General features: G+C 37.1%; 3 protein-coding genes across 5 annotated transcripts in view; 1 reads left to right on the forward strand and 2 right to left on the reverse strand.

Annotated features, from left to right (window-relative positions):
- LOC9323839 overlaps positions 1-1981 on the reverse strand; it is a 5506-nt gene extending 3525 nt beyond the window's left edge. The window contains exon 1 of the mRNA XM_021010106.1: positions 1900-1981. Within this exon, the coding sequence (XP_020865765.1) occupies positions 1900-1981 (82 nt within the window). The remainder of the gene's footprint in view (positions 1-1899) is intronic.
- A 35-nt stretch (positions 1982-2016) lies between these two features.
- On the reverse strand, positions 2017-2808 carry LOC110230695 (heat stress transcription factor A-4a-like). The gene is made up of 2 exons (XM_021034240.1): positions 2560-2808; positions 2017-2473 (listed from the first exon to the last, which is right to left on the reverse strand). The coding sequence occupies exons 1-2, from the start codon at positions 2749-2751 to the stop codon at positions 2249-2251; spliced, it is 417 nt and encodes a 138-aa protein (XP_020889899.1). The 5' UTR covers positions 2752-2808; the 3' UTR covers positions 2017-2248.
- Positions 2809-4334: 1526 nt separating this feature from the next.
- LOC110230693 (nuclear-pore anchor-like) lies at positions 4335-11982 on the forward strand. Of its 3 annotated transcripts, none has more exons than XM_021034235.1 (29): positions 4335-4726; positions 4797-4943; positions 5034-5132; positions 5297-5425; positions 5526-5618; positions 5707-5772; positions 5943-6032; positions 6122-6199; positions 6591-6694; positions 7144-7264; positions 7352-7444; positions 7733-7781; positions 7899-8002; positions 8076-8144; positions 8329-8469; positions 8574-8678; positions 8753-8854; positions 8958-9036; positions 9562-9611; positions 9718-9791; positions 10287-10389; positions 10470-10604; positions 10677-10775; positions 10851-10892; positions 10986-11039; positions 11108-11326; positions 11644-11690; positions 11813-11862; positions 11949-11982. In XM_021034235.1, coding segments are annotated over exons 1-28 (2802 nt in total). In that variant the 5' UTR covers positions 4335-4417; the 3' UTR covers positions 11814-11862; positions 11949-11982. The 3 variants fall into 3 exon arrangements, with proteins under 3 accessions (XP_020889894.1, XP_020889896.1, XP_020889895.1); XM_021034236.1 differs by having other exon boundaries at positions 4336-4726; positions 11147-11326; XM_021034237.1 differs by lacking the exons at positions 11644-11690; positions 11813-11862; positions 11949-11982 and having other exon boundaries at positions 11096-11169.
- The last annotated feature ends 1155 nt before the right edge of the window (positions 11983-13137 follow it).

Here is a 13137-nt window from a genome sequence, read left to right on the forward strand (position 1 = left end):
CATTCTTCTTAGGAAAAAAATAAACAGAGACAAAATCATCTTCAATCTCCCATATCTTAACATTTTCTTCTCCTAGAGTTTTCGATTATGAGATTACACCATATAATTGAAAAATTGTGGTGACGATCAAGTAAATAAGCAGAGAGAAAGAGAGATCGAGATCGTCAGCAAAAGCCGCCGCCATATTTTGACCCTTAACCGTCGCCGCCTCCCGCCTAACCGTCCGCCAGGTATTGCAGCACCGGAGATGTCGTCGATCAATCAGACTGATGAAATAGAGGACATTATGGCTTGCGTAACGGCTTTGGAAGCTGCTCTGTTGCCATGTTTACCCGCTGGAGAGCTTCAAGTCATCGACGGCTCTTGTCATCCTTTATAGAGATCTGATGATTTGTGGATTGGTAAACGCAAATTGCGTATACTTTGATGACTTTTCTACATTCATTGACAGGCTATATATAGAGATACTTGATGTCAAGGTTAGGTGTGATTGCGAATCTAGAGAAAATTGGTAAGCAAGCATAAAATCTCCGAAATATCAACTACATTAAGTAATACAAATGATTTACTATTTAGATAAGGAATATGCTACTAATAAGGAGTGTTAGTGTAGTAATTATTTATTATATCCTTTATTTTCTCGATCTCTATAGCTAGCAAATGGAGAAAATCTTGATTGAATTTAGATTACATGTATTTTGATTAGAATTAAAATAAAAGATTTAGTATTTAGATAAGGAATATGCTACTAAGAAAGAATGTTAGTGTACTTATTAGTTTCTATGCCCAATATTTTCAAGATCACGTTCGCTATTAGGAATATTTTTGAGGGAGTTCAGTTGGGATTCACAACTAATAATCGAGATTTACAAACTAATTAATGTCAATTTTGATTTAATGTTGTAAGAGGAAATTTCGGAAATATCCGAAATTGAAACCGGGTCACTCGTTTTTTTAAAAAAACCCACCCAACCAATGGTATTCTTTGTAAATACATTCCAACTCCAGGATTTATTTGCTAAAAGTCATCCAAAAATGTATATATAGATGAATGATTTCAAAAAACTCAGCAATTATTTTCTTAAAAATTAGTAGTCTATTATATCCATAGGAAAATTGAACATTACTTCTTCAATAAACAAAATTTAATTATGTATTTACATATAAATTATTTCTTTTATTGGATAAAGATGTGGAATTTTGTTGATGAAGATGTGACTAAAGAAAAGTCCCACAAAGCTCCTTGTTTAGGACCAAAAAAAAAAACAGAGTTGTGTAAGTGGAAGTTTTCCTTATTTTTTTTAATAAACTAGGGCGAATCCGGGCTACGCCCAGATATATTTGATATTTGATACTTTAAAGTTTGTTAATTAAATGATTTGTTTTAATTTCTTTAGTATAGATAGTGAAAAATCTTATGATGTTGTATTTAACATTTTGTAGAGAAAACATATGATAGTATTAATCGTTTCATGATGAAGGCAGATTCGTCATTCCTTTTGGGCTCATCCAAGCATAGAGACAGCTTTTTTAAGGACTCACATGTGATTGGCCTTTCTATCTCAAACATACATTGAGATATGTTAAGAAACACGGATGCGTGGACAAAATCATAAAACTCTTTTTTTTTTTTTTTTTTTTGTCAATCAATCATAAAACTCTTAACTATGTCCTATTCCAAAGAATCCTCAAGTTCCTGCGAGCACAGGTGATCAGTGGAAGAAACGCAGGTTAAGGGATATGATGACAGTTTCACCAATTGCATTATATATAGCACAAGAAACTTTCTACCAAATATATAGCAAAGCTCCATTCATTAGGAGGAATATGAGCAAACACCAATCCACAAGACATGATAAAGGTCTGGAATATGCAAAAGTAGTAGCACACCATCATTACCTGCCCCCAGAATGACAGATAGTAACCTTATGGTTTTCTCTTTCGGAACGTGGACCATCTCTAAGAACAGGACAGCATCCATTAGGCACAAATAGCATTGCTAGGAACACCAGCAAAAACATAATGTCAAGCATACTTAACAGTTTCTATATCGGCCTCTACGAGGTTATCATCGAGTAGGATTACAGCCCATGTCAATCAATCGGAAGAGGTAAGAGGAAGGAAGGAAAACTACAGATTGAAAGAAAAGAAAGAAAAAAAACCATCAATTTTATTGACAGACTAAATTGTTATTGATAGAAACAATACAAGAGCTTATTTCAGTCATAAAAAGGAAGAGATTTTTTGATCAGATTCTCAAGTGTTGCAAGCGATCCTCTACTTCCGCTTCATCAGCTTTAGCTTTGGCTGCAGCTTTGGCTTTCTTTTTCTTTGCTCGGCGTTTGGCTGCAAGTTCCTCAATCCTCTTCATCCCAGTTTTGAACATCATCTTCACCAAAAGCTCAGGTTGGCCTCTCACAAAATACTCATGTCCAAATTCCCATTGCTCTGACCCCTTAATTCTTCTAAAGCCCTGTCAACAACAACAAAAACAAGATGAGAGACGATTCCAAACTCGGAGATATAATCTTTGCATATATATACATATATAAAACTCACATAAAACTTGAGTTCGGTCATGAACTTCAAGTAATGTTTGCCAAATTCTATCGATTTCGGCAGAACCTCTCGGTGAAGCCCTTCCAGATTCCAAACGATGAAGCTATTGTTGCTCTTGCTCCACGAGATAATTGGATCCAATGATGGATCATCCACGACTTTGTATATCGTCTTGTAGAATGAACACAACATCACTTCAAATCAGAAATCGTGTAATTTGCACAAACGAATATCGTCGACCCCAGCCCTAATTATTCAGCTTTATTTATAGATGACGAACACATGCAATTGACGGTCACGATATGATCAAATTGTTTTCAGCGGTCAAGATTGAAATAACAACGTCGGTTTCACATGATTGCCATTTTTTATTTTTTGTCACGCAAGTTTCCTTTTTTTTTTTTTTTTTTTTTTTTTTTTTTTTTTTTTGTATCTTGTATTCACTATCACCCTCCTATTATTTACCTTCTTTCGTTTCTGTACCCATTCTTTCACGTACTCTAACTCTTCTGTGCTGTTAATTATTTTTATTTTTACTTTTATCAGAGGACTTAACAGGAATCCTCTACTTGACCAAATTTAAACTTACTCGTCCCTTCACCAAGTTTCTTTGGGCTCCTATTGGGCTTTTTCTTACTTGGTTTCTAGTTTATTTCTCTTCTATTTATTTATTTTTGATATATATATATATATATATATATATATATATATGTTTTTATTTATAAACAATTACAAATTCTGGAATTGAAATCATGTTTTATAAAATAAAATAAAAAATCCCCTCAAATCTAAATTAGTAAACCCGAATAAATAGGTTGGATAAAAGAAAAAATTATGGGCAAGAAAGATAAAAATTTCCCTAGAAATGTAAAGGCAATAAAGAGAAGTATTAAATTGTTTGAAAGCAACTAGATACAGTATAAATAGTCATTATCGACAATGTCATCAAGATCATGTGACATGTTGAGTCCTTCACTCTCTTTAGGTCAACCTCTCTCCATTCTCTCTAGTCCTCTTTGTTTTTGTTCTTGTTTTACCCATGGTAACTCGGCCGCCCGCTTCCAAAGACTTCTGAGGCTGCAGAAGATAGCTTCACGGCCTTTCCGGTAAAAGCAGGAGATGACCTAGCCATTGTCGAGGCGGCCATTGCTGTTAGAGTGTGCTACAAGTAAGGGGTTTTAGTTGTTGTGAGTTAGGCTATGGTGAAGTTTTCGAGTATATTTTATTTGTAAATGAGAAAACGAATGGTGGTAACTGGTAAGTTAACACGGGCATGAGATTTTATTTGCTTTATCTCCGGATATCGTTAATGTCTTGATTTCTATTGGTTGTTGACATTTTTGAAATAATTCTTTTTATTTTATTTTTGTTTCGCCTAGCTGGCACGTGCCGGTCCGGTATTAGAGTTGGAAAAAACACGCTACTCTCGGTAGCGTCTCATCCTATTGGTTATATCCAATGAAGGTCTGCCACGTGTAAATCTGGCATATTTATTATCCGTTTGATCATATGCTAATTATAGATAGAACGAGTGTATGATAATAAACGCTTAATTATGCGTTTGGTGCGAGTTGATACAACAAAAAGCTGGAAAAAAAATAAAGTAAGTATTAATTAGAATTTGCTTAACACTGAATTTGAGTAAGAAGAGAGCGCCAAAGAACTTACTAAAACAGTTAAACAGCGTTTAGGCAGCCTTAGAGAGTGGAAAAAAAATAAATAAAATAAAACAAAATAAAAATCAAAAGAGAGATTACCGTAGTACTTAGCGTGCTCGGGAATCTTTGGAAAATCATCATTTCAAAGCACTTTTCTCCAGAGAAATCCAAAATTAGTTCTGAAATTAGCGCACGAAAAAATGCCCTTGTTTATGCCTGACGAAGAGCTGGCGCGGCTAGCTAGCGACGGCGCGTCGGTGGTTCCGGAGAGAGCCGACGAGTACAAACGGAAGATGTACGCCGAGTTGGATAGTGTTCGTGCTAAGGCTGACGCTGCTTCCATCACGGCGGAGCAGACGTGTTCGCTTCTCGAGCAGAGATACCTCTCGCTCAATGACGAATTTTCTTCGCTTGAATCTCAGAACGCACAACTACAGTCCGATTTCGATAATCGACTCTCTATACTCGCTGAGTCTCAGGCGGAGACGCACCAGCTTCAATTGCGATTGGTAAGTCCTAGTGCTTTTGTGTGTGATTTTTAGCGTGTTTTTGGTTGGAACTAACGGAATTTCCGGTTAGATCGAGAGTGCCGGAGAGGCAGAGAGGCTGAGGACGGATGTATCGGAGCTGCGGAAGTCCAAGGTGCAGTTGACGGAGCTGTTGCAGCAGAAAGACAACGAGATTTCCGAGATTAAATCGACTATCAAAACCTATTCTGAGAAGATTGTGAGCGAGACATTCCCGATTGTTAGTAATAGTGCGGCGTGACTCAGTTGTTTCAACCGTGTAACCCTAATATCTTGTTCAATTTCTCAGGTTAAGCTGACGGACACTTGTTCGGAAAAGGGGGCCCTAATAGCTGAAGCCAGAGCAGAATTGGCACGTTCTCAAGCTATGTGCCGTCGTTTTTCTCAGGTCACGCTATTGATTTGAATTTTTAGATTTTAATGTTTGATTGCGTTTATGTTTGATAGTGGCTTGCTTTTGCATTCTGAGTTCTTGTATATACTGTGCTTAGTTTTATAATATAGTTTAATCCTTTTACAATGTTTATGACATATGGTTTCTGATGGAATCAGGAGAAAGAACTCTCGGAAAGGCATGCCAAATGGCTAGATGAGGAGTTGACAGCCAAAGTCGACAGTTACGCTGAACTCCGTAGAAGGCACGCTGATCTCGAAGCTGAAATGTCAGCAAATCTTGTTGATGTAAGCCCGATATTCTAGTTTATTCTAACGCTCCGCTCTGTGTTCTTTTACTAAAAAGGCACCTCTGTTACTTCATTGTCCTCATTCTTTCCTCTATCAGGTGGAGACAAAATTTAATGAGTGCTCTAGTTCCTTGATTTGGCACAAAGAAAGCCTGAGAGAGCTCGAAACAAAAGCCTCCTTGTTACAGGAGGTATGCATGGCGTATAACACTTATCTCCTCATGTCTTACCATATAAAGCTCTTATGAGATTTACTTGTTTTCCTTCGTTTTTCCAAAGGACCTCAGCTCGTGCAAAGTTGCAGCAACGACCAGTCAAGAGCAATACAATGCTGAACTCTTCACCGTGAGTTCTTAAAAATACTAATGATTTCATCTTTTAAAGATACCAATGACACCATTGAACCTCTTTTCATATTTTAGCGTTTCATAAATATTATTGTGGCATTTCATAGTTTCAGAAATAGACCTTCATAGGTGTTGTCTTTCCAATCTAACCCGCAAGCTGTCATATAGGCGAACAAGCTTGTTGAGCTGCACAAGGAAAGGTCGGAGGAATGGTCTATGAAAGCTGCCGAACTTGGTGGTGTTATTAAGGCCTTAGAGGTAAGCTTTCCCTCACAGATCAGAGGACTCAATTCCAACTTTTGCCTTACCATGTTCCCCTATTTATGTTTAAAATTATGGCTAATCAGGCACGCTTGAGCCAAGTCGAGAATGGTTACCAACATAGACTTGACAAAGAATATTCTACGAAACAGCTGTTACAGAAGGTAGTGTGACCCTTGATTTTTTCTTTTGCGCTATCGGTTACTGTTGCTTGCCTCTGGTAACTTCGTTGGCGGTATCCTTTTGCAACATATACTGAGAATGTTGTGTGTAGACCCAATTTTGCTAGCATGGTACTCAACCTGATAACTAGATATGAATACTTTGATATTCTTTGCTTGTTTCCTAAAATCTATATGTTTATTCGGCTTTAAAATTTTCTGTACTCTCAAGATTTCATCTTTTCCTTTCTTTCTGGAGAATTTCTATCTTTGATATTTTGGGAACTGTTATCGGCGCATGGTTTACCTTTTGGATCTACATGGTCTTTTCTTTTTTGCATTTTCAATTATATCTTCTAGTGAGATAGTTAATTTTTGTTTTCTGCAACAACAGGAGAACGAAGACCTTAAACAGAAACTTGAGAAGTGTGAAGCAGAAATCAAGAAAACTAGGAAAACAGACGAGCTAAATCTGATACCTCTCAGCAGTTTCACAAGGTATGGCTCAGCTTTATGAGAACATGAGCCCCACATAATGCATTTTGTTTTTAATTTTTTGTATAATGGCCACTCAGATTTGCTACATTTGCTTATCAAATTGAGCAAATAATGAGTAAAAGTGGGGATAAGTGATTTTGGTTTCTTCAAGAGATCCAGTTTACGTACAGATTTTATTGGTTGCAACCTACATTGATCATCTCATACCAAAATGTAGGTCTCTTGGAAAAAGAAACAGCAGTCACTAAGTTTTGTTAATTCCTAGCTGTTGCTAGAAGTAACACAGTTTAAGGTTTCTATAGGGGTTTACAGTGAAGTGATTTTGGAAGAATATTTGTTCCGTTGAAGTAGAATCTAGTCGTACTCAGATATTGTAATATCTTGATTGTCCTTGTGTGCCCGGAACAGATAAAATTCTCACATTTTCTTTTCAAATACCTTTGGTCCAGACGGGTTGACGATTCTGGGACCAACAACATGATAGAGGAAGACCAAGCAGTAATTCCTAAGGTTCCTGCTGGTGTGTCTGCAACTGCACTTGCAGCTTCACTCTTACGTGATGGATGGAGCGTGAGTTTTAGTCTTAGTATATTAGTCCAGTTTATCAGCGTCTCAACTCTGTTGGTGGTGTATATATCCTTTTTTCTTGTTTTGTAGCTGGCCAAAGTTTATGAGAAGTATCAAGAGGCTGTTGATGCCTTGAGGCATGAGCAATTAGGTCGACAGGAAGCTGAGTCGATACTACAACGGGTATGAATGCACAATTTGACCTTCTGAGTTTATATGTTAAATCTTATCTACTTTTGTTTTCTCTATTTTTTATTTTTTTTCTATATTGAACTAGTATTTTCTCCAACAGTAGTTCACTATTCACTTAAGCATAACATTTTTCTTATCCTGCTAACTTATGTAAGATTCTTGGGCTTGATGGTTGAATGCCTGATGGAAACATCAAAGCTTTCCTGGTTCTCGTTAGAGCTATGTGTCTGTATTTGATCTTTAAACTGGAATTTCGGCCTTGAAAATCTTGCTTTGTAGGTTTTGTCCGAAATTGAACAGAAAGTGGGAGTCGTCGAAGAGGAAAGAGGTATAACCCAATTCTGTGCTCCCAAAGATTTCTTTCATCTGTGCAGAAAAATTAATTTTATCTTGCCGGAAACATCATCTTTAAACCTACATTTGGTGCAATATGGTTTCGTTCCAGGTGAATATGCTCGGATGGTTGAAAGTTATTCTCAACTCGATAAAAGACTGCAGGATTCTGTATATGAACGATCAAATTTGGAGAAGTACATCATGGAGCTAAAGGTACTTGGTATCATCATAGTGGTTGTATAAGATGCATATTTGTGTTGTTCTTATACATTTATTTGATTGATAGGCTGACTTGAAGAGGCAGGAACGTGAAAACAATTTATCTCAGAAAGATATATCTGACCTACAGAAGCAGGTAATTTGAAAATCTTTTCTCCTCTGTTCACCATATTATGACTTTATCTGCATGTTTGTTTTGGTCTTCAGTTTCTTGACTAAAACATGATTTGCAATGTTAATAGTTCAGTCTTCAGCTCACGGATATATGCCTAGTTGGCTGCCTAATCAGTTGATACTTTGTGTGTGTATACACGATTTAGGTTACGATACTACTGAAGGAGTGTCGTGACGTCCAACTTCGTTGTGGAGCTGCCAGGGATGATGAAGAAGATGACCCTCATCATCTTGATGCAGAGATGGATATGGAATCTGAAGCTGATCAAATCATCCCGGAGCATCTTGTAAGTTTGTTTCGTTTTCCCAACGTCATGTTTTGTGTTAGATTTTACTTTTAAAATATATTGTGGCTGACTAATGCGTGTCCTCTTATTGGGATGAATTTCAGTTAAAGTTCAAAGACATAAATGGACTAGTTGAGCAGAATGCTAAGCTCAGGAATCTTGTTCGTAGCCTCTCAGAGCAGATTGAAAGTAGCGAAATGGAGCTGACGGTATGGAGAAATTTTTCTGCATACTTTTTGCTTTGGGAGAGTGTGAAATGTTAAAACAGTTTTTGGAATCTCAGGAACAGTTTGAGAAAAAAACTGAGGAAGCTTCTTCCAAGGTAGCTATTATTCTAAAAAGAGCTGAAGAGCAGGACAAAATGATTGAATCACTGCATACATTCGTAAGTCTTTGCATCCTTCAAATCTCTTCTCCATTGCAACACTTGCTGAATTGATGTTGGATCTTAATTCAGTGATTTATCCTGTACGTTTTGTCCTTTTCAGGTTGCAATGTATGAACAATTATATGAAGGGGAGCAGAAACTTCATTCATCTCATTCTCGTTCTTCAGATTTGCCTCCAGGTTCTAGCTCTAATCTATGCGCCAATATGAATTTAGTGACTATGTTTTCTTGCATACCCTCAACCATCGACTTCATCGGTCGACTCAATTTTATTATATGAGGTTTCAATTTTATCTTTGCATTATAATACTTTCCAAAATTTTACGCCAAATGTCTAGAAATCTTGATTACAGTCAGTGGAAATCACAAATTCGAACAAAAAAGTTGGCTCGTTATGGAAAATTTTCTGTCTTTCAAAAAACAAAATAGGTCTGGGAAGCATCTGGATTTTGAATAACTACCAATTTTTGAACTTATTTTCATATATCTCAATTCTCAGTAATGAAAATCAAGGCTGTAGGCCCAAATATAGAGTGAACTCTGGCTTTTTCAAGCAGATTTTGCTTTTCTGAAAATCTCATCTTGTTTCCTGAATAGTAAAGAAGCTTCACAGGCTGTTGCATGATTTGCTCATTAATTAGAATACATAGTTTTTTAGTGGTACACTAGCTTTAAATTGGCTTGACGAAGATGTATTCTGTTAGATGTAGTGCCAGGAAGGAAGAAATTTTTACATCAGATTGAGGATTCACAGGTATGCCACATTGCTAATCTTTCCTTCCTCTTCTTTCTTTTTCTCTCTTTTGGCGCATCAAGTAGTTGTTTGGGACTCACCTAGTTGACTGGATTACTTGTTTCAGGAAGCAACTAAAAGAGCGCAAGAGAAAGCTTTTGAACGAGTCCAATGTCTCGAAGAAGATTTAGAGAAGGCTAGGTATGTTTATCGTCCTCTTGGCTAATATGTTTCACTCGCTGGAAAATTTATTAATTTTCTGTGCAAGAAAGTTTGTATGGTCGATAAGGGTATTGCTGAATATGTAACATATGTTTTCTGGATCGATTATTCTAGCCTAGGAAATTAAAGTTGTGGAAAGTGTAGTTTCTCAAAAGCTTAGCAAGAAACGTGCCTGCACCTGCTGGTGGATTGTTGTTAATAGTGATTTGAGCGTATGCGTTTGCAATACCAGTGTAGTTATCCTGTGTAAGTTAAGTGAACTGTAATCTTACATATTAAGGAAACTACTTGAAAGCAGTCTGGATGGTATGCACAGATATAGCATATATAACCATGAAACTCAAACTGAAGCAAATAGATTCTGTCATTTTTTTTCCAGTAGATTTTGTGCTCTCTTTTAGCTTGTTATAGTTGTTAGCTGAAATCAGACTAATATCAACTGGGTTATTTTCATCTTTGTCCTTTGGATTTTAGGAGTGAGACAATTGCTATAAGGTCTGAACGGGATAAATTGGACATGGAGGCAAATTTTGCTAGGGAAAAACTAGAGGGCATCATGAAAGAATCTGAACGCAAGGTGAACTTTGTCACAAATTCATATTATCAACAGCTTGTGTGGATTTTGCTTCCTTCAAAGTTTTCATTCTATTATGTCAGAGAGAAGAGATAGACAGAGTTTTGGCAAGAAACATAGAGTTCTCACAACTCAACGTCGACCACCAACGGAAGCTACGTGAGAGTTCCGAGTCTCTTCACTCTGCGGAAGAGATTTCTAGAAAATTATCTATGGAGGTAGTATATCAATCACACTCGTCAAGCTAATGATATCTATGCTTCTAAACTAATAGTCATCGGGTGCTATAGGTCTCGGTTCTAAAACAAGAAAAAGAGGTGTTATCAAATGCTGAAAAAAGAGCTTCTGATGAAGTTTCTGCTCTATCTCAGAGAGTTTATCGTCTTCAGGTTGAAAACATGACATTGTTCAAATTCTAAGTCTTGCATACTCTTTTTTCCTTTGGCTAACATGATTTTCTGCAGGCTACCTTGGACTCTGTACAGAGTACAGAGAAAGCTCGTGAGGTAAGGAACCACCTTTAATTTTTTAATTGTACAAAATCCTTATCTGAAAGGTTGTACGGATGATATAACTTTACCATCAAATTCTGTTGTCAGGAAGAAAGAGCTGCACAGAGAAGGAAAGAAGAGTTGCATGTCGAGCAACTTGAGGTGGATAGCATATTTAATAATTCTTTCATTGGGACATTCATTAACTTCCTTCTTAGACTATTATGTAGAAAAGTAAATGCGGGGAATACTACTTTGGGATTTTACAGAGAGAATGTGCTGAAGCTAAAAAAGAATTGCAAGAAGAAAGGAGCAATGTGCGGAATATTACTTCGGACCGCAATCAAACTTTTAAAATTGCTGCAACGCAGGTAAAAGATATGGGTAGTGATTTGGCTAATGCCTTGAAGGCTGTCTCGGCAGCAGAGTCCAGGGCTTCTGTGGCTGAGGTATTGTTTCAAGTCTATTTTACCAATCCCCTACTGCATTGAGGTGCTGCACATCCGGCAGTGTTTGTTATGGCCAGCTCCTAGGTTGCATACTCTAGCTTTCCCTGGTTGACGTTTCCTTAGATTGCTTTTTCTTTCTTTGTTTTGGTGGCTGCTTTTGAGTAGCAAGTTTTTGTATGTGGTTGATTTGTGCGAGTTCGTATTGCTACTTCTGAATAGGCCCATACCAATTTCTAGAATTTTCAGCTGTCTTCATCCATGCTTATATTGGCATATGATTATTACAATTGATTAATTCTGGAAATGTGTAAAAACAGGCTACAGTTTCTGTTTTGGAGAAGAATATAAGATTTTCAGGATCCTAAAGGTAGATGTTTAGCTTGTTCTAATAATTGAATTGTGGAAATACTTCGAACGGCAGAGTCCTGGGTGGAATTTGCAATCACTAATTTGTACTTTTGTAATAAATTTCATTTTCACACTGTTAGGCTCTTGATATGAACAATGCTGGAGTTGTCTCTCTTTCGGAAAACGAGGTCAGTGAAGTCCTTCAGATTCTTTTCTTGTGTTGCAAATTTATTTTCTGTTAATCCTTCTTTGCTGTGGTGGTTATTTACTCTAGATGTCCGAAGAACTGCGGACTGCAAAGGAAGAAATGGAAAAATTGAGAGGAGAGGTAGAGTCTAGCAGAAGCCACATGCTTCAGGTACAGACTGGATTGGCTTAGTTAGTTTTGATTTCATCGCCACAGGAACTGACATTGTGGACCTTCTTGCAGTACAAGAGTATAGCTCAGGTGAATGAAACTGCGCTAAAGCAGATGGATTCTGCCCATGAGAACTTCAGGCTTGAGGTATTGGCTATGCAGCTATGTTCAGTGTCATAAAACTAGATTATGCTGTAGTTTTAGAAAGAAGAAAAACCTGACGGCTTTTTATTTATAGGGTGAGAAGAAAGAAAGATTGATGGAAGCAGAGATTGTTTCTCTTAGGGAGAAGGTGTTAGAACTTCAGAACGAAATTGCAAGTCTGAGAGAAGAAAGCGTCGTTAAAATGTAAATCTTCTATTATGCATCTTTTCACCCGTGGACACGCACACATACATCTTTAAATTGATATGATGTGATTGCTTGCAGCTCCCAAATGGAAGCAATGAATACCCAAATGTCCACTTTGAAGAATAACCTGGAGAAGGAACATGAGAAATGGCGTGATGCTCAGAGACATTATGAAAGACAGGTTTGTTAAGGCTCTATATTATAAGAAACACTCTGGCTATCAGGCATATTCACGTTGTTGAATTGACTATAACGTTGGTTTTTATTGGATAATTCTAGAAACTGACATGATTTCATTACCTATTCCGTTGCTCCATTTCATGAAACAGTTATCTTCTGAAAACACTATTTTTGTCTTCTAACAACAATATGGGAGTATCTTTCTGCACTGAGTTTTACATTTTATGAAATGCTTGCTAGGTTCTTGATAACTTCATGTAATACCGTCATATTGATTCTGTTCTCCTTTGTTCCACAGACATTTCAAGGACCTCTCTCTTTTTGTTTTTCTACATTGTGAAACGCAGGTTATTCTGCAGTCTGAAACCATTCAAGAGCTGACGAATACATCACAAGCTTTGGCAGCTCTTCAAGAGGAGGCATCTGAACTACGTAAATTGGCTGCTGCAAGGGAAACGGAAAATGTAACTTCTACTCATACAAAACTTCCCGCAATTATTGCTGCTAAGATTGGCTAACGACGGATGAGAAACGTAAACTTTAGTGCTGATCCTGATACTTCATAAATTTTGTT

This window comes from Arabidopsis lyrata, assembly GCF_000004255.2.
Source record: "Arabidopsis lyrata subsp. lyrata unplaced genomic scaffold ARALYscaffold_2, whole genome shotgun sequence".
Taxonomy (NCBI): Eukaryota; Viridiplantae; Streptophyta; class Magnoliopsida; order Brassicales; family Brassicaceae; genus Arabidopsis; species Arabidopsis lyrata.